Here is a 22,046-nt window from a genome sequence, read left to right on the forward strand (position 1 = left end):
ACTGTATATACAGTAAGATTCACAGTCCTTACCGTCAACGGCGCCATGGTATTAACCCTTTCAATGACGGTGAGGACTGTCAACGGCGGCAGAACAGTTAAGAAAGTATGGATGAACTCTCCCCGAACCTAAATAATTTCGGGTCGGGGAGTCCTCCCGAACCGAAATTAGTTAGGCTCTTTATTAGAGTGTGAAACGACCCTTAAAAAGGTCTTAAAAGTCACTTCGCTGTCATCTGGGGAGCTGCCGAGCCCCATCACAAATCATTTTGTTCCAGGGACCCACAGAAAAAAAGATTTCAGTTACAAAAGTCTGCTTCAAAAAATTGATATTCAAAGATGTGAACAAATCAGGATTTTAAAAGAAATAGCAGATCTACAAGCTCATAGCGCGGCACTCGGTGCCGCGCTATGAGCTTGTAGATCTGCTATTTTTGAATAGCTAAAGGATAGAATCGAATCTAAAGTGACACAGCTGCTTTCCAGGTCTAAATATTTTGTATTTATTTTTTTACCTGAAGTGGAAACTCAGCCCAGAGTTTCATTTCCCTGTTAGCAAAGGATTAGTTCAGGCTTGTAGTTCTGAATCAGACCAGACAATCACAGTTCACCTCACCTGATCTGATGAACCAGTTTACTGCTAACAGATTGTCACTGCCGGCTCCAAAGCTATTACTTTTCGATATGGACACAGGACAGTAAGTGTACAGAGCAGAGGGGGAGAAGTACTCAGATATTGTACTTAAGTAAAAGCACTAAGAACACAATGTAAAAAATACTCTGATAAAAGTAAATGTGCTGTGTTCAAAATGTTGCTTGACTAAAAGTACAGTTTAAAGTTTAGGGATTTAGCAGACACTATTGATCCAGAGCGACTTACAATAAGCAAAGTAACAGATCAATATAACAACATCAATATATCAAATTCAAAGAAATAGTAGGCTAATTTAAGAAAAGCACAGGTAGAACAAGCACCTATTCATTAAAAACGTCATCAAAAAAAAAAAAAAAAAACATAAAAAATATTGGCGTCAAAATAGTAGTATCAAAAGTAAAAGCACTAAATGTTTGAAAATAGCGGATCTACAAGCCCCGAACGCATGCGTTGTGAGCTTGTAGATCGGCTATTTTCAAATAGCCTATGTATAAAAATAGCTGAAGTAGTTAATGTATGTTTTATAATATTATAATTTATATCCGCAACGTAACTAGTAACTAAGTGTTCAAATAAATGTACATTAGTGGAGTAAAAGTAAAATATTTACTTCTGAGATGTAGTTGAGTAGAAGTTAAATTAAAGGAGCTATAGTCAACTTTTTCTTGAAAAACGGATGCTAAAATAAAAATAATGTTTCGAAAATATTTTATAAAAAAATAAGCTTCATATATGTGTTTCTATTCAAAAATGACCACAAAAAGCGTAAAATAATGATAAAATAATCATTTTGGCCATTGTCAGACCAACACTTTGTTTACATTCTAGTCTGTAGACTAGGATGTAAACAAAGTGTCGGCCCTACAATGAAAAAGTTGACTATAGCTACTTTAAAGTAGGAAAATTGGATATACATATACGCCTTACTTTCCATCACTGGTACTGAGTAAAAAGAATGTATACTGCATATAACCACAGTGATGTACAGTATTTATTTGGTTTTTGACAAGTCAAGTTAATGTTATTATAGCCCGCAAATCACTTCCCAAAAGAGCTGCACGTAAAAACAAGGCGAAAGTAAAAGCGTTAACAAGCAACAATAAATAACACTAAGGGAGTGCAACATACACACACGCGCACAAGCACGCGCACAAGCACGCACGCACGCACGCACGCACGCACGCGCGCGCGCGCGCGCACACACACACACACACACACACACACACACACACACACACACACACACACACACACACACACACACACACACACACACACACACACACACACACACACACACACACACACACACACACACACACACACACACACACACACGCAAAACGCTGCAGACAGTAGATAAGACGGACAAACTGACAGTTGACTTGTCAGGCGTCTGAAGTGAAGCCAGTGGAAAATCCCAAAAGCAGTCTGACAGCAAACTGCAGCACAGTCACTCAGTGTGAGCGTGACTCAGTACTATTTAGGAAGCATTTCACGCACCGTTGAGCAGCTACTTAGCTCTGAGACATAATACAAATTATTCTCACGTACTAATTTGGCATCAGCCGGTGGTTGCCTTGTTGACCTGCATATCAGTAACCCATGTTGGTCTTTTGCATGTGTTTCCTAGTAGTAGATTAGGCCTTTTCAGAAGTTACAGCTAATAAACCAGATGTTGTTGTTGTTGATGAGCAGTGGGGGGCTGACCAGAGCCTTCCCAGGCAGTACAGCGACATAGTGACGATGCCTAATTCCCTCTGTTACAAATGTAGGCGATATGTAGCGTCGGGAGCGTTTGCTCATTGGGAAGATGCATTTGAGACGTCGCTTGCCGATGCTGCGCGAGCGAGGAGCTAAATCGGCTGAGGTTTTGGCTAGGGCTGTGACATATGACACATAACCTAAATATACAAAGAAATTATGGACATATTTGACAACTTTCTACTTAAAAAATAACATTGATAGTGGAAATAGTCGATCTACAACGCGTTGCGATGCGACGCGTTGTGAGCATGTAGATCTGCTATTTCCACTATCTTTTACTTAAAAAAATTATATATATGCCAATGAAACATTTTCAACAGTCAAGATTATGACGATTATGAAAAATTATCGTGATTATGTCAAATAATTGCGATAGACGAATAGACGATTATGTAATAATTGTGACAGCCCTAGTTTTGGCAAGCGACGTCGCAGATGCATCTTCCCAATGAGCAAACGCTACCGACGCTACATAGCGCCTACATTGTTACAGAGGCATCAGCGCTATGTCGCTGTGCTGTCTGGGTTGTATTAGAGAGAGTCGTGTCATCGCCGTTCACTTCATGGGGCCAGGTGTTCTACATACACATCTATTGGCGGATAGTGACAAAAAGCGCTGAACTGGAACTTTACAGAATGCATTGGAATCTATGGGGAAAATGACATTTCCGGCATACATGAACCACGTGACCGGCGCTGTTTCTGGCAGAACTCTCTCTAATACAAGGCTCTGGGGCTTACCATCTGGCGTACCAGGCAATTGCCCGGTGGGCCGACTATACAATTTGAATACAAAATACAAAATAATCTTTGCCCCCATTTTAGGATAGTCACTGGGATAGTAAGTGTTTGAGCTGGGAGGCCACTAAGTGGAGAGGGCCAATCCTTCAGTAGCACCGGGCCACAGAGCAGTGAGATCATCACATGATTGGCCCACTGGCTTGTCTATCATCTGAATACCGGCCTTGTGGCCCAATCACAGGCTACTGTGGCCCTGTAGATTTTTTAACCAAAAAAATTAACAGTGAATTCCAGTCGCAGCCCTAGTCTCGCAGCTGCAGTATCACTCACTTTATGGGTGTTGGCTGTTGTCACACATCCAGACATTACAGAGATGATGAGTCACACACGTTTACTCCCTTTTACAGCAATAACTGAGATGTTTTCTTTTTCTCCCATATACTGTACAGTACAAACAAACTACAGTAGGGATGGTAAATGTAGCGTGAAATTATCCTCCGTCATGCACTGGGATCAATTCCCTTTTTATTTGCCGAGATGCATATCCAGTACCATAAAAACCCTCAATTGGTAAACGGATAGGGAAATAAAATAAAATAAAAATCACTCTCTACCAAATCTCTTTGCCAAATTGCCAATCAACAAGCTCACAACGTGTCATTTTGTAGATATGCTATTTTTTGGCAAATTTCTTTGGGTCACAATAATCGTGACAACAACGATTATGCTCGTCACAACCCTCAACTACAGTAGCAAAGAAAAGGAGAAGTTAAATCCACAGGAGTGCTCAAACTGTTACAACAGGGAAGTGACTGTAGAATAATGGAAAGAGGTAGCAGAATCGTTATGCCTCCAACTGGCCACAGCTGTGAGAAAACTGGCGTTATGGTTCCGTCTTGTCTGTGTGTACGGAAGTACGGACCAGGGTTGAGTTTGACAGGACAGTTTGATTTAGATTTAGTCTTTTGAATAAATAATGTTTAGTTTCAGTAATGTTTTTTGTAATTTTATGTGGTCTCTTTCTCTGAAAAAAAGCCTAAATGTCGCCTGTAATTAAACTGAAATAATGCTCTGTGTGTGTGTGTGTGCGTGTGTGTGTGTGTGTGTGTGCGTGTGCGTGTGCGCGAGAGAGAGAGAGAGAGAGAGAGAGAGAGAGAGAGAGAGAGAGAGAGAGAGGGACTATTTTATCTGCAACTATGCCATATATGTGCACACATACATACAAGCTGGAATATACACAACGTTGCACAGACGCTCACCCACACACTCCTACACAACAGGCCTGGGAACAGTGTGAAATCACAGTGAAAGACTAAGCTACAGCAGGACACACACCAACGCACAGACACACGCACACACCACCACACAGGGAATATACAGTACAAAGATAAAAACCAGACTCCTGAAAGATGCTATAAAAGAGACATAGAGACGGTGGGGGGGCAGAGAGAGACAGAGAGAGAAACATGGTGAGAAGTAAATCTCTTTTGAAGTTATATTTATATTCTCTATATTCAATAAACGTGGGGGTCCTTGACATGAAGATATTCTGGTTTAAAGACAGAGCAGCGCAATGGCGTCTGCTTTGTCCCAATTTAATTGTTAGGTAGTTGTGAAAATATTTGCCAATGCAATTACATAGTTATCTTGCCCGTTTTCAGAGTTGTATTCAGACGGACATTCCAACATCCCACTTTTTCAAAACTCCTCCTCCTCATCATGACGTCTGACGTTTGATCCACATCACGTGATTCTGTAAAATCCCATTGAAAATAATGGGGAACATGCCTTGAGAATTACAATATTTTACACTCTTTCTAATAAAATGAACTCATAATAACTTTTTAATTGACATGACCAACAAAGTGTCTGCTATACACTTGCAATTTTTCTCTAAGAATCCGGGTGGTAGAGGGAGAAACTGATTATAACTTCAAATGTGCCTATGTCATTTATGTATTTATTTATTTAAAATGTATTTGGACATCCTTAGGGGGTCTGTGAGAGATATGAGTCATTATTTAGACTAGAAGCGTCTAGTCGGCGACCTGGCCAACTCGGAACAATGTAAATAGGGAATGAATGCCCCGCCCTTTAATGCAAACCCCATTATACCTGTTTTCATAGGACCCGTTTTGACCATCTGTCTGCCTGTGTCCATTTATGCCCATATATGGAGATATCTGTATCTGTCTGTCTGTCTGTCGGCGTCCATTTTATGTCCATATATGGAGATCACTGCAGTTATAGTTCTGGGTCCATTTTATGCCCATATATGGAGATATCTGTCTATCTGCGTCCATTTTATGCCCATATATGGAGTATCTGTCTGTGCCTCCAACTGTGTTGCAGACAGTGCCGGTTCCCCCTTTAATGCAAACCTCATTATACCTGTTGTCATAGGACCCGTTTTGAACATCTGTTTGCCTGTGTCCATTTATGCCCATATATGGAGATATCTGTATCTGTCTGTCTGCGTCCATTTTATGCCCATATATGGAGATCTTTGACCATCTGTTTGCCTCTGTCCATTTATGTCCATATATGGAGATATCTGTATCTGTCTGTCTGCAATCCATTTTATGCCCATATATGGGGGCATTCATTTTATGCCCATATATGGAGAACGCGCGTGCCCGTGGGACGAACGGTTCTCGAGATACGCGGATTACATACATACATACACAATCACAGAGATTTTTTGTTGACTCATGCGGCGTACGTGATGTCAGAGCCTTTTATGAAGTGATGTCACAATGAGTCAGAGCTTTCGCCGATTTCCTCCGGAACAGCCTGATGTCAACAATCAACCCCGCATAAGGAGATTCCGAACGTTTCGCGCCGGTTCGGGAAAACCGCGCGTCGGGTCGGGTCGAGACCCGGCACTGCACTCCGTGCCGCGGCGGGGAACGCGCGTGCCGAATCTGAAGCCGGTGGGACGAACGGTTCTCGAGATACGCGGATTACAGACACACACACAGACAGACAGACAGACAGACAGACAGACAGACAGACACGCAGAGACTTCTCGCATTTATAGATAGATAAGGAAAGGTCCCTGCTATGCCCCCTTTAAATGTCCCAGAGTTTCCTCCTCTCTCTTAAAGAGGTGGTGCCATAGTTTTGTACTTTTGCTGTTTTGTATGTGTCTATGGAGTTAACATTATTCTAATAGGCCACCGGGTGGGGTTATAATGTGCAGATTTGTCTTTGTGTTTACTTCCTGAAAGCTGAAAGCCTCTGAGAGTTTTGGATTTTTTTGGATTTTTTTTTAGCAAAAACTGTGTATTCTAGGCCCTCAGAGCCTCATCATTGAAAATGCGAAGGATCTGATGTCATCGACGTAACCCGGAAATGGGTTACGTCAACAACGTCAACATCATGTTATTTTCCCATTCAAGCCAATACTGCAACTCCGCCATATCTCAGCGTCAGTACGTCGGATTTTGATCCGGTTTGAAGTTACACCATCAATCGCGCGCGTGGCGCTCAGGGTCCCACGCTGTTCCATGCTAACGTTAGCCATCCATGTAAATGGATGTAAATGGATGGACCAGGCTAATAGGCTACGTTATCATGAGGCCTATAGCAAACCCTGCTGGGCTTATCGTTGGCGCTCTCTAGTGGTATATTAAATCCAGAAAAGCCTCCAACAATTTAAAGCCTGGTTGGATGCTGTACTGGAGAACTGAAAAAAATATATATATTTCTGGCATTATAAGCATAATTAGTAAGTTGGCTGAGAATGAGAAAACTGGTGGGTGTGGCAACATAAAAACCTAATTTAAAATCTTTCTGTAAACTGTTTTCTTGTTTTGTTTTTTTCTAAAACATCTTCCTCCATGTATAATCATAATACCTGATCATCATGTTTTAGGGGAGAGACAAATCATGTCACTGCATCTTTAAAAATGTTCCTTGGAACGTTATGCTACAGATACCTGTAATTCCGACCGTCTGGAAAGAACAACCAAACTAACCTTCTAGTTACCCCAAACTAACCATCTAGTTACCCCAGACTTACCAGCTAGTTACCCCAAACTAACCATCTTGTAGGACAGGGGTCTTCAACAGGGGGTCCGGGACCCCTAGGGGGTCCTCAGAGTTACTACAGGGGGGCCCCTTAATCTTTGTGTGATATGATCACGTTTTTTACATTAACAATTTGACTGCCCAAAAGGTGGCGCCAGAGCCCCAGCTAAGTGCCCAAAGCCACCTCCATAGAAGAATACAAGGCCCTGTTGCGTCAATGCATGCGTCATGGCGTCACTTGGTCATATGAGCGCAGACAGGATGTTATTGTGTAACTTACTGTATGGGCCAGTGTTGATCATAGCTGTTCATTGCCGATCAAAATTTGGACATTTTGCCGCACCACGCCACAGTTTTAGCCATAAAACAAACATCAGAGATAAAGGGCGTTAAAGATGGGGAAATGCATTGCCTATACGGAGAAAAACGGCCGCGCAATGCTCTCAGCGTCGACTCGAAGCGACTAGCGGCTAATGGGCTACATCCAGGCGCAGCCCCAACGTAACGGTGAGATTTAAAGTTAATACTGTAAATACAGTAAACACGTCAACGCGTCGTGGGCCTCCAGAGACATCAAAGAGATTGGCGTGTAGACACCTCGTGGGCACCAGCTGTGTTAACCATTTGAACCTTAGCATCCCTATTCTGAGTGCAATATTAGCCAAAAATAGCAGATCTAGATCGTCTATTTTTGTCAAAGAGGTTTGTAGATGGAAAAGAAGAGCAGACTAAGTATTTGACGTTCAAGTGGTTAAATGTCTGAAAATACACATTACTCCAACATGATGACAGTGCTGTCAAACAAGTCTAAGCTGTCTAAGAAATCAATGAACACTTTTTTTCTATCATTTTTAAACCACGATTTTGTAACCCATTTTTTTCACCCAGTGCCAATTGCCTAACCTGTAATCCTGGTTTTGGCTCTGCCATGCCTGGGGACCCGGGCTGGCCAGGGGGAGGCAGTATAGAGACCTGGATTACTGCATGTTTTTTTGTGAGGGTATCTACCCTAGGAGACACGGGGAGAACATGCAAGGTCCACACAGAAAGGCCCTATCGCCAACCTCACCTAGGGTGTGGGCGCTGATGACACAGAGGAGGAAACACGCCCCCAGCACCCACAACGTCTCCCGGCGGGAATCAAACCCAGGACCTTCTAGCTGTGAGGCGACAGTGCTACCAACTGTGCCACCGTTCCCCCTCTGTCCATTTATTCATGGCTGCCAGTTCCCACCTGATGTTGTGTGGGAGTCCAGACTGCTCCAGACGGTACTGAATAACTGCAAGCTTACATAACGTCTTCAGACTAGGACTCAAGTCTAAGATAAACAGGCCATCTGATAAGTATCCTCCAAAGAGGATGACACGATCTCCCATCATGCAACAGCAGCCCAGATACTTCCATAGCGGGCCTTTGCCCTTGGGCTTCACCTCCTTCCAGGAGAAGGTCTCTGGATTGAATTTCCACAGATCCTTTAAGTAATTTGAACATAAGTTCCAGCCACCAAATATGTACAGCTCTCCATTGTAGGGAAAGGCAGCATGACCAGAACGTCCTTCTGGAAGAACCTGTGCAGGAGGCGTGATCATCCAGCAGTTGGTCTCTGTGTCAAACACTCTGATGTTGTCGTCCTGGACCGAGGGGTCCCCAAATACAAACATCTTTGTCCCGATGATAGTGGCAGAGTGATATGATGAATCAGGTGGGAGAGTGCATGTGGTGATAATTAAAGACCAGACCATCGTGGCGGTGTCCAACTTGTAGATGTCATTAGTGTGTCTAGTCAGCTCGTATACCCCTCCATAGACATACATGACCTTCCCCAAGACACAGGCTGAGTGGCCGAACCTCCCCTTTGGAACAGACCTAGAAGAGCCCAGGCCTTCTGGCTTGAACCATCTGTGGTTGTCGACTTCAAATGCATAAAGCACGTTGTTGCAAGGCTCATGATTCCTCATGAGTCCCCCCCAGATGTAGACGATATGTTCTACCAGCACAGCAGTGTGTAACCAGCGCCTGCAGGGAACTTCAAGAGGACGTTCTCCTCCTCTAGTCGCCACTGGGGGCAGCGTCCTCCATCTCAAAGACACTGTGTTGAAGATGTGCACATCCATGTGATCCCTTAGAGGTTCACCAGAGCAACCTCCAAATGAGTACACATTGTGCCCCACGGTCACTGCAGCCTGAGTACCTCCACTAACTAAAGGTCCATCATCTGGTGCTTCTCTCAGATTCACCGTCCAGTGCATGGTTGGACGGACCGGCGACTCGCTGGATAACAACTGATCTGCAACCAAAACAGTCTGAAGAGACGTTTAGGTTCTGGTTTGCTTTGAGGTCTTAAAGAACCTCTGTGGTCGTGCTGCTTCAAGCTCTTAAAGAACGTATGTCGTTGTGCTGCTTCAAGCTCGCTGCTCCAAAGTCGTTCAAAGAGTAGTTCAAAGTCGTTCAAAGAGTCTGAAGAGACGTTTAGGTTCTGGTTTCCTTCGATGTCTTAAAAAACCTCTGTGGTCGTGCTCTGTCGCTGCGCCGCTTTAAGCTCGCTGCTCCAAAGTCGTTCAAGTCTCCGGTCAACTCCAGTCGACCTTCTTATTCTGCATCGCTCACGCTAATGTCACTGTGATTTGAGCCATGACCATATATAGACTCTCCACATTAGCCAGGCCCCCAAATATGGCATGCGTCGTCTAACCTCGTGCGGTGTCAGCATGATGTCAGACCCAAACAAGTGAAGCCCATTCCACAGATGGAGCTCTATGTCGATCACTGCCCATATATGGAGTTTTGGGTAAAAAACGATGACGTCCTGAGCAACTCGTCTGGCTTTTGAATTTAATGTTGTACACTTACTGTGCGATCTTTATGGTTCCTCTACCCATGTCTACATCCTTGATCAATTGTGACTTAAACAACATCGGCACCATAAATTAGTTGTTCTCAAAGTAGGGTCCAGGGACCCCCAGGGGTCCTTGGTGTGAGACAGACAGACAGACAGACAGACAGACAGACAGACAGACAGACAGACAGAAAGTGGGGTGGCAGTGGTTCAGGAGTAGAGAAACCTTCATTAGAACACTAATGGTTCCTGAGGGTTCCCAGTTCGATTCCGGGCTCCCCTAGATTTAGTGTGGAAGTGTCCTTGAGCAAGACTCTGAACCCCCCAGTTGCTCCTGATGAGCAGGTTGGTGCCTTGTATGGTTTCCTACGCCATCATTGTATGAATGGATGTGTGTGAATGGGTGAATGTAATGCACAATCTATGTAAAGCGCCTTGGATAAAGGCGCTATAAAAATTCACCATTTACCATTTACTGACAGACAGCGGGGGAGAGAGACAGAGAGAAAGACAGAGAGAGAAAGAGGGAGAGAAACAGAGAGAAGCATAGGGAGAAGTTAGTACACACACGCACAGGGAGACAAATGAAGAAACCTCGAATCTCTTTAGAAGTGTATTATCTTCTTTTTACAGACTGAATTGTCTTCACTGTGAATACAAATGACAGCGCGCGCACGCGCGCGCACACACGCACACAGTCACACACACACACACACACACATGTGTGCGTGTGCGAAGGGCACAGGAATGACACTTTCCAAACCACAACTCACACCCATTTGACAAGCACAGACACACACGCACACAGAGACACACAGGACAGTTAACACCCATTATTAATAGCAGTGACAATATGTTCAGAGGGCAAACACACACAGACAGATTAACAACAATAACACTAAAATTAGGCACTGTCTGAGTATATTATAGCCTAATTGACTGGCAACAGCTGTCGCTCACACACACACACACACACACACACACACACGCGCGCGCGCGCACACACACACACACACACACGTTTGCATTACTATACTTGAGAGGACATGTTAATTGTAATAATTGAGCGACAGATCTCTCTCTATTTCTCTCTCTCTCGCACGCACGCGCATGCGCACACACACACACAGAGACACACATTAGGTTAGGTTAACTATCCATTTAGCTATAGCTTGTAATAACTGCATAAGGGTCCATGTATTCAATTTCCTGAAAAACTAACAGTTTTTGAACATAGGAGGTTTCCTCCGACAGCATGTTATCGGAAGCAGACGGTTCCTCTACCATTCCACTATGACAAGATTAGAATGATACTGCATATGGCGCTACTACTGTATGTCATGTGGAAATAGCCGATCTACAAGCTCGCAACGCATGTTAACTGGCTAGGCTATCCTACTGCATAGTTTCAATGTCAATACTGTTATTTTGAGTACATTGTTTAGAAAGTGTTTCTCAACCTTTTCTCTGCATGGGCACACTTTTCATGTCCCAAGAGAATCCATGGGCACACCAACATAATACTGGGGTGTAAATATCGTCACAGTCGGGAAGAAACCTTGTATCTCCAAGTTTCAAATGTGTAAGTTTCTTCGCAAAGTAAAGCCCTGCTTCATCATAGAAGGCTGTCGCACAGCAGTAGTGAAAACAGCCGATCTACAAGCACACAACGCCTTGTGTGCTTGTAGATCGGCTGTTTTCACTAGTTTAAATCATTTTTTAAAATGATAAATACAATACTGGCTTTCAAGCAGTTTCAAGGGGCACACTTGACCCTTCTCAGGGGCACACCAAAGGTCCCCAGGCACAGTGGTTGAGAAACACTGGTTTAGACAGGTGCTAGGTTCATTGTCTACCTGCAACCCTAACGTTATTCAGATATCAAATTGTTTTACAGATGCTAGGTTCATTGTTTGCCTGCTACCAGGCTAGTAGTTGCTTGAGGCACTACACACTGTCTCTCTTGATTGTAGGCATAAATGATTGCCTTGCTTATTGCAAGTCTCTGTGGATGAGAGCGCCTGCTAAATGGCTAAATTGCAAAATGCTAGATTGCCTGGCTGTGCTGCTAATCCCATCATACTGTAGCGAGGATGGTACCACAGAGGGTAATTATAGTAACAGGCTGCAGAGATGCAGAGAGAGAGAGAGAGACTGCTGGACTCTAGCAGAGTCTGCCTGGGGACCCTGCTGTCTGCAGCAATATGTCAGCACTGTCCCATACACACACGCATCCACACACCCACACACGCGCGCACATACACTGTGTTTCATAATCTTCATAATCGTTTCCATGTTGAACAATGTTCATATATATTTTTTAAAGTAAAAAAATAGTGGAAATAGCAGATCTACAAGCTCACAAGTGAGCTTGTAGATCGGCAATTTCCAATATCAATGTTCTTTTTTAACCCTTTTAGTGCCTATCCCGAACTAGTTCGGGATATTCGGGATCAAAAACTATTTTTTATTTGCTATTTTACTTACCCCGAGCTGCTTGGAGCAACGTGGGTGGTCCCGGCTCGCCCAGCGCTCACCAACGAGAGACGCTAGATGCTCCGACGATTTATTCCATTGAAAATGGTTTAAAATAAAGTTTAGACCCCCCCCAATGTTGACCAAATGTTCATTGTAGGCGGCGCGACGTATTCCAGGGTGCCTATCCCGAACATGTCCGGGATATTTAATAAGTATGCGATAAGGTCTTGCTGCGCGGTCATTATGGCTTATGACGGGGTGATAATTCCCCGAGGCGGAGCCGAGGGGAATTATCAGCCCGAAGTGTCCATATAAGACACAATGACCAAGCAGCAAGACCTTATAGCACTTATTACCCGGCTAATACATAAAATTAATAATTTGACTCAAAACTGAAAACAAAACAAAGTATTTCCTTGTTTACAGACGGCTGAAAGTGCGTCCCCCCGAGCGCAACACGGTCGCCTTGGAAAACAAGGAAGTGCTGGTCAAATAGAATCCATGTTCTGTTACTGCGTCGTCTATTTCTCGCCTCAAATGGTTTTTAAAACATTTTTCAGAGCAACGTTTAGTTGTAAACTAGAAAAATATTGTTCCTTCGAAACAATTGTGGGCTCGCTTCAAGCCGGAAAACAATGGCTATAAAAGCACAAAATGTCAAGATCGCAGGCAGTGCTCTCTTTGACGTTACTGACGTCAAAGATTGGTCCATTTTGTTCCAAAAATGTGTTGTGCAAAAGTTGACCCGCTGGTGGCGCTATAACAGGCCAATGTGAGAAGGTTGGTATCTGTTCCTTGACCTATTGGGAATGTGCTTGCAAGATTTCACGCACATCCCAGGCTGTGTTCATGATTTGAGGTGTTTTTGGCTTTGGACACTTTATCGCTGCTTGCAGCTATATTTATTATTATTATTTTATAATTTTTTTGTGTGCACTTCATAGGCATGTTAGATAAAGGTCCTTAGATTGCGTGTAGAATGTTTCATGCAAATTGCAAAAAAAATCCTAGAATAAAAACGGGTTTAAGCGTTTTACAAACTGCTCAAAATTATATAGCGCCCCCCTTTGGCCATTTGGGGTAAGATTGGTTTCAGTGATATTTGAACTAACCCTCTACACTATTTTGTCATGAAAATGTGACTTTGCTTGTATGTTTTAGAGGCAGAAGAATAATTTGCATAAAAATGCAATATTGTTTGAATTATTTAAAAAAGCATGTTTCAATGTTAAAGAAATCCGATCTGACAGATCTTTAGATATCGGTCCAAAGTTCACGTAAAAAAAGTTTTGTGCACGTGACGCGAAAATTCCAGAATAAAAGCGGGTTTACGCGTTTTACAAACTGCTCAAAGTGGCGGAAAATCGAAGGGCGGAGCTTACTTAACAACGACACAGATGTCTTCCGCTTGAGTCAAAGCACGCGTGTAACAAGTTGCATGTCTTCAAACGAAACGAGTCATGACTTATGCCCGTTTGAAGTTTGAATTTTCAGACGCTTCGTATAGCGCCCCCCTTTGGCCGATTGGAATAAAATTGGTTTCAGTGATACCTTGACTAACCCTCTACATCTTTGCCAAATGCCATGAACGTGTAACTTTGCATGTATGATTTAGAGGCCGAAGAATAATTTGCATAAAACTGCAATATTTATTGAATTATTAAAAAATTATATTTCACTTTAAAAGAAATCCGCCGAGATTAGTTTGACCGTATTGGTCCAAAGTTCATGTGAAAAAAGTTTTGTGCGCGTATCGAAAAAAACCCAGGAGGAGATAGATTTTTACTGTTTTTCATATAATTCCGAATTGTGGGAGATCTAAAGGTCAGAGGTCAAAAGTCAGAGGCTAAAAGTTGTTCGGCATGAGGAGACGCATACGTGTATACAGGTTTCATGCCTGTACCTCAAACACAGCATGAGCTATACCTGTTCAAAGTTCGCACTTTCGAAGGCTTCCTACAGCGCCACCATTTGGCCGATTGCTGTAAAAAGTAATAGCACACTTCGCCACTGTAAACTGAACACATTGATGTTTTTATTTTCATTTTCTCACTAAGTATGTAGGAGTAGAAAGGAACCGAAAATCCCGTCTACTTACTAGATAAACAAATAAATAAATAAATAATGACAATATCTAAAGTGTGCTCGCCAGGTACTGGCGAGCCCACAATGACGCTGTGTGTTTGTTTACATGGCTGCCATGTTGGATACGGCACTAAATTCACGCAGCGCATCTTGACTGCAGCAGCTGTTCTGAGCCGTTGATTAGGCAGCGGTGAATTATAGAGCGGAGCGGTCATTATACGCTCATAATTCACCGCTGATTTCAGCGCTCGACCAATCAGAATCAAGCTCCCAAACGAGCCGGGTAATAAAATGAATTATTTTATCGGAGGCCTCAACAAAGCCCCGGTCTAGACGTCCATCCTTGGCCGGGACTTAGACTCGGCCATCCACGGGCCGTATTCGCGCTAACGGCCGAATCGCGCCGCCCACTCCAATAATAAATCACATCTTTAGACAGGATTTTCTCCGGACTGTGTCCCCAGACCCAAAGAGAAAGTTTTTTGCGGCTGAAATAGCTTTAGATCGGGCTTCTAAATGGGTTAGCATTTTGGCTACGTGTCAGCTAGCTTCCTCCTCTGGACACCCATAGGATTGACCGGAGTGAAAACACAAGCCAGTTGGGAGAGGGTCGACGAAAGCTATAAAGAAGGTCAATGGAGAAATTTCTGGCACTCTAGCACCCCTTGTGGCCGGATGGCACTGTATGAGTTAAGTGTAAAGTTGGCAAATATGTCAGTAATTTCTTTGTATATTTAGGTTATGTGTCTTATCTAACATGGGCAACTTCAAAGCCTACAAGCCAAACCGAAATGTAATTGTCAACGACAAAAACACAATTAAATCGTTAATCGCAATTATTTGAGTGAAAATTCATCGTCAAATAAAATGTCATAATCGTGACAGCCCTACACACACACACACACACACACACACACACACACACACACACACACACACACACACACACACACACACACACACACACACACACACACACACACACACACACACACACACACACACACACACACACACACACACACACACACACACAGCTCTGGTCCATGGTGTTAGAAGGAGTTTTCCTTAATGCTATGTCACAGATGATCCCTTGCGCCGCAGGAAAGGCTGCTGTAGTAAAAATAAAGTTTCGCTACTCACCAAAACAAAGACGGCTTTAGGGAGTAGAAAGCCTACTTTCCTTATTGGGAACACTCCGAGCCGCCCACCTCACATCTAAAATAGTTTTTTAGCTTGAAAATTAAAAACAAAATCACCGGCAAAATCTGGTCAATGGATTTTTCTATTGACAAGATCTCTATTGTAGAGGGTGGTGTGGAGTAGCTAAAACTTCAGCTGAAATATTTTTAAATATTTTGTTCAAATAGACGATCTACACGCTCACGTGTCGATGCATATCGCCTACTTGAAATATTTGAAAATGTGTTTTTTTTTTAAATAGTAAAAAAAAAGGCAAATAGGTTTAGTAATAAGGGGTAAAAGGCAATGATGAATATGGTGAATATTCGATCTATGAGCTCATGCTAAGATGTTCTCTTGCAGGGTCGATCATGGCAACAAATCTTTTCAAAAGGGGGTCTATGGCTGCATAAGTATCAATTTGGGGATCCTTGCCAATGTGGAGGAGCAGGCTTTTAGCTAGAAAACGATACACTGCTATCTCCTACTATCAGCGGTGAATCTGCTGCTCTTGGCTGTCAGACAACACACAACACCCTCTTCAAGTGATCAAAACAACACGACGACACCAGCCCTCATAGTAATCATGAACACATTGACGCAACGAATCAGGATTTCTGTGGCGTGCAAAAGTAATGAAAATAGACAACCCTACAAGCTCACAAGATGATGAAATGTGTTATGCTGAAAGACCATTTTCACAATGAATAAATAATGCCCTCTGCCCAAAATATGAAAGTTATATAATATAAATGTTAAATATGTAAATAAATATAGTTGGTTTTATAGATATTTTATAAAACAAATGAAAAGTATTAACAAGAGCTTGTGACATTATAACTGAAATAATAACAAAATTGGAACAAAGGTTATAATTTATAGTGTTTTCCCCATTTCCTTATAACAATTCGGGACAGACAGTAGGCCTACAATGAATCCACCTGACCCCCAACCATATTGTATACAGTATATACTGTAACCCAGGGGTGGGCTTTCCACGCAGCATCCGATTGCCGCTATAGGCCAAAGAAGACACGGCACCTTTATCACATTGGCCTGTTATAGCGCCACCAGGAGGCCACAATAACCTTCCTGACATAGCGGAAACCTGTGCTCTAGTTACAGTTTACAGTTTAGGCATTTAGCAGACGCTTTTAATCCGAAGTGACTTACAATAAGCAGGTAATACATCAATATAATAAGCAAGTTAATATGTCAATACATCAACAACAATACAACTAATGCATAGGAATATCAATCTAGTTCATCATCACTGTCGGGCAGAAACCTCGTATCTCCAAGTTTCAAATGTGTACATTTTTTTCCCCCGCAAAGCAAAGCCCTGCTTCATCATACAAGGCCGTCGCACTAAAGTAGTGAAAACAGCCGATCTACAAGCACACAACGCCTCGCAGTGCGAGGCGTTGTGTGCTTGTAGATCAGCTGTTTTCACTAGTTTAAATCATTTTTTAAATGATAAATGCAAAACAAACGGTTTTGGACATACAAGGTTTCCACCCGACAACGACGTTATAAAAGTTTATAATAAAGGTTTCTAATAGTTTTGTCCCCTGTAGTTATTTGCGGGGATATTTGTCAATGTACATTTACACATACACAAAATGTGCCCACCACATTTAACCCATGCTAACTATTAGGAGCAGAGGGGATAAGTGGTTTTGTTTATTATGGCACCCGGGGAGCTCTTAGGGGTTAAGTGGACTCTGGAGACAAGGCTGTGGGCTCACACCATTCACACATGCTTCCGTCATATGATACAGTCTGTACAGTAGTGGAAGACTAGCTCAGTGGCCTTGTGGTTAGAGTGTCCGCCCTGTGGCTGGGAGCCTGGGAGGTCAGGGTTCGATCCTCGGCCGGGTCATACCAAAGACTGGCACGAAATGTTTGCAGATGGGGGTCCGCAGACGAATACATGCTAATTTGGGGGGTTTTGGGGTTAAAAGGACAACTCCGCACTAAATAGCATCTAGGCTCATTCTCCTGTACTTATTGATCCCAAATTACTGTCTATGGGGTCTATTAGGCAGAAATGCCCCTGTTGTCCAGTTTCCCCAGCAGAACCCAGCAGACAGTCCTCATACTGTATAGCATAGAGTGGAGCCCATAAGCCTATCGCTTTTGTTGCGGTCAAAAGTGTGTTTTTGTGGATTACATTCATCCATTCACACACACATTCATACACCGATGGCGCAGGAAAAAAATCAAAGCCATAAACCTGCTCACCGGGAGCAACTAGGGGTTCAGAGTCTTGCTCAAGGACTCTTCAACACTAACTCTGGGGGAGCCCAGAGTCGAACTGGGAACCCCTTGCGTTCAGGCCTAAGTGGCTTAAGTGCCTTGCTCACGGACACTTTGAACATAAAGCCACCACTCAGCCCTGTCTGCGGAGCAGCTGTGTGTCCACAACTAAACTAAACAAAGTCCAGTTACAGAGCAGGCTTATCTCTGTGATACTGAAGAGTGGTGAGAGACAGCGGAGCAGAGTCAGCATGAACTGTAGGTAGTCAATGAACTAGGGTTGAGACGATATGAAAATTTCATATCACGATTGTGACAAAATAAATCGCGATTTACGATATTATCGCGATAATCAAAATCCATTGTCCTGGGGCGGAAGATTTGCCAAAAAATAGCAGATCTAGCTTGTAGATCGGCTATTTTTTTGGCAAAGACATTTGGTAGAGAGTGAAAAAAGACTGTATCAAGTACCTATAATTATAACTGTATAAGTACCAATTATAGAGGGTTTAAGTGGTACCAGGGATATGCAGCTCGGCAAATAAAAGGTGAATTGATCCCAGTGCATGACGGAGGACGATATCACGATAAATTAAATCTCCACGATGCGATTATCGTGAGTGTTTTTTTATCACGATACACGATAATATCGTGTATCGTCCCATCCCTACAATGAACAGGGAACACAGTCACACTGCAGAGAGGGCAATGTAGAGTCTCAAAGGACACCATAGATCACTAACTAAGATACCCATGTACCTGACAAAATACTTACAAAACGTCAAGGATGTTCACAATTACTCCAAATGTGCATCTCCTGCTAGGCTGCAAAAAGGTGGAACGCTCTACCGAAGGCCTTAAAGGAGTATGAATCACTACAGCACTGAGAAGCCACTTAGAAAAGTGTCTGCTACTCAAAAATGATAAATGAAAACAAATGCAAACTAAACTAGACAGATAAAGTCTTCAATCAATCAATCAATCAAATTACACGCACGCATTTTATGTATGAAGACAATACACAGATATGCACGTGTCGTATAAATGTACACAAACACACAAGATAGATACAGTTGGTAGATAGATGACAGACAGAGTGGGCTATTAACTAACTTGCACACGCACACGCATGCACGCACACACGCCCACGCACACACACACACACACACACACACACACACACACACACACACACACACACACACACACACACACACACACACACATTCTCTCAAGTTGTCCTTGTGATTTACTGTTTTTTCCAGATTCAGCATTTTACACAATGTGGTCAAGGCTTTACATAATGGAGCATGTAGTAGTAAGTAATAATAGCTCATACTCACTAATCAAAATGAATAGGCCTACCAGAGAATAAAAAAAGAGAATGAAAAAGGAGGGGGGAAAAAGAGCAAGAGTATAGAAATCATGATCATCTCAGTCACAACAATGTATAAGAGGCACATGAGTAATTGCAATTCATATATTACGCATTAAACTCGTGGTCTATGGGTTTCTGCTTGGCATCCATAGAAACACATATAAACCCTCAGTATAAACCTTCAGTATAAGCTGTAAGCTTGTTCCCAAAGTAATGGGGACATAAAGTTATCGTACAAAAGGTTATTCAAAGAGGAGGAAGAGAGAAAGAAAGAAAGCAATATTTAGCCCATGACACCATCACACAGGATAGATGAAGCAAGGAACCACTTCCTTCTATTGGTCACATGGAAGATTTGTTTTTTCTTTTTTTAAATAGTTCATGAAAGAGTTCCAGGAGCTGGTTTTATTTGACACATGCTTTGGCAAAGTAAAAGGTACGGTAGGGTTCCCACGCCAATAAAGCCACTTTGAATTGAATCAAACATTGTTGTCCAAAACCAAACAGCTGTAGTGAACTGTTGTACCTCTCCTAGGTGTAACAAACAACAGAACCTTGCAAAACCATGGCTACAGTTGTAGCTGTGACACTGGTTCTCAATGTGGGGTCCGGGGACCCCCAGCAGGTCTTTGTGGGGGGGGGGTAACAGGGGGTCCACAACAAAATGAGGGAGAGTTTAACCACTTATGCCCGAATTTGATTTTATTCAAAAGTAGCTATCTACAAGCTCACACCGTGTCGCTATGTGACGTGAGCTTGATAAATAATATGAATATATTTATACTTAATGCACATAGGCCTAAACGCATGGCACACGTAGATACTGTAGATAGATAGATAGTTACACCCACCAACTGTGTAAATATACGACTGTCGACTAACAATAAAACCCTTGCAAACAAACCCATGACTACAGTGCTACTACAGAGGTCCAGGCAGATTGCATAAACTATGGGCCTCATAAAAAGGAATGTAGTTTGGCACAAGATTGCAATGACATCATTATAACACACATGCACAGGCACGCACACGCACACACACACACACACACACACACACACACACACACACACACACAGCTATGGACTCTCATAGGCCGCAACAGGACATTTCACAAGCATGCATTCAACAGTTGCAACACATGTCAGAGTGTGTCCGAATCGCTGGCATGGTTTGGGCCATGAGTCGCACATAATACGATTATATCATTATTGCAACGCAGGATATTGTGCTGTGGTCACAACATGTGTGACTAAACATGCATAGTAGATAGATAGATAGATAGATAGATAGATAGATAGATAGATAGATAGATAGACAGACAGACAGACAGACAGACAGACACACAGACATGCACAGGAATTGTTTCCTCTTTTGAAGTCACTGACAAAGCATGTGGGATGTGTGTGTGTGTGTGTGTGTGTGTGTGTGTGTGTGTGTGTGTGTGTGTGTGTGTGTGTGTGTGTGTGTGTGTGTGTGTGTGTGTGTGTGTTGTATACCAGTGGTTCTCAACCTGTCGGTCGGGTCCCCAAATTATTTTGGGGGGGTCCCCCAGATGATTAACTTAACGTGCAACATTGTTTTCTCACTCAGTAAACAGACCAACATAACGTTTACAGTAAGTGTATAGTGCATTTTGTATCTGCAAATTCCTAAAGGGACTGAAAGCAATGCTATGGTAATTACAACGAAGACTGCAAGTAGTCGCACTACAAGTGGCATTTATGTCACTCACTCACTCACTCACACACACACACACACACACACACACACACACACACAACAGCACACTTACCCGCTGGCATATTCGTCGGCTCAGGTTAAACGCAGTCTCTGTGCTTCTTCTTGTTGTGCGCGGCGATCGAACCGACATGGAGCTGTGCTTTTTAGTCCCTTTATCCACCGGACCAAGGGGAGGACAGCGGGTGTTCCCTGAGCAGCCAGTCCGCCCTGCAGTCACCTCATCCGGGGAACGATCTGCTCCGTCAACCCGCTGATAGCGACGGACGGACGGTCCTCCTCTCTGGCTCTTCCTTGGACCAGAAAAACACAACACAAACACTGCAGTTTTGGGGTTGTTTTTGACAGATCGCGCGTGCGTGGCGATCTGACACACAGTGTCTATACGTGTGTCGCGCGCGTGTGCATGCGCGTCAATCTGACAGGCTGTTTGTTGTCGCGCTGGCTACAATAAATGTTGCCGTGTTGTTGTTCAAACGGACGGTGTGTGTGAGTGATCGCAGGGATACAGTGTAGCAGCAGTTGTCAAATACCTGTGGATGGTAGAGAGACACCGTGTCAACACAGAGAGAGAGAGAGAGAGAGAGATTATAAACGTGCAGATTATTACGCTCTCTGGCTTCCTGTTAATAGAGCTGCTTTGCAGTGCAACGCGGAAGTAATGTGTTATCACACTGCGAGTGAGTGTGATGGAATACTGAATAACCCTAGTCTGGTCATAATGTTACTCAACACACAGTGCACAGTGCAAGCCTGCAGTGGTGGAAAGTAACATTTACTTAAATACTTTTAAGTAAATACTTTTGTATTTTCCTACTGTAGGCCTATATATTTTTGTCTCCACCAGCCGAAGGCAGGGGGAGAGTATGGTTTCGCCTCTGTCCGTCCGTCCG

General features: G+C 43.2%; 1 protein-coding gene across 2 annotated transcripts in view; it reads right to left on the reverse strand.

Annotated features, from left to right (window-relative positions):
- Window positions 1-21,818, reverse strand: part of efr3a (EFR3 homolog A) — a 180,662-nt gene extending 158,844 nt beyond the window's left edge. Inside the window, exons 1-2 of one of the 2 annotated variants that reach the window (XM_080726909.1) lie at window positions 21,687-21,818; window positions 21,209-21,446 (exon numbers count right to left, since the gene is read on the reverse strand). In XM_080726909.1, the coding sequence (XP_080583035.1) occupies window positions 21,209-21,218 (10 nt within the window). In that variant the 5' untranslated portion in view covers window positions 21,219-21,446; window positions 21,687-21,818. Of the gene's footprint in view, window positions 1-21,208; window positions 21,624-21,686 lie in introns of those variants that run through there. The other variant, XM_080726908.1, reaches the window with a different exon arrangement.
- Between the last annotated feature and the right edge of the window lie 228 nt (window positions 21,819-22,046).

This window comes from Nannobrachium achirus (genome assembly GCF_963921795.1).
Source record: "Nannobrachium achirus genome assembly, chromosome: 5".
Lineage (NCBI taxonomy): Eukaryota > Metazoa > Chordata > Actinopteri > Myctophiformes > Myctophidae > Nannobrachium > Nannobrachium achirus.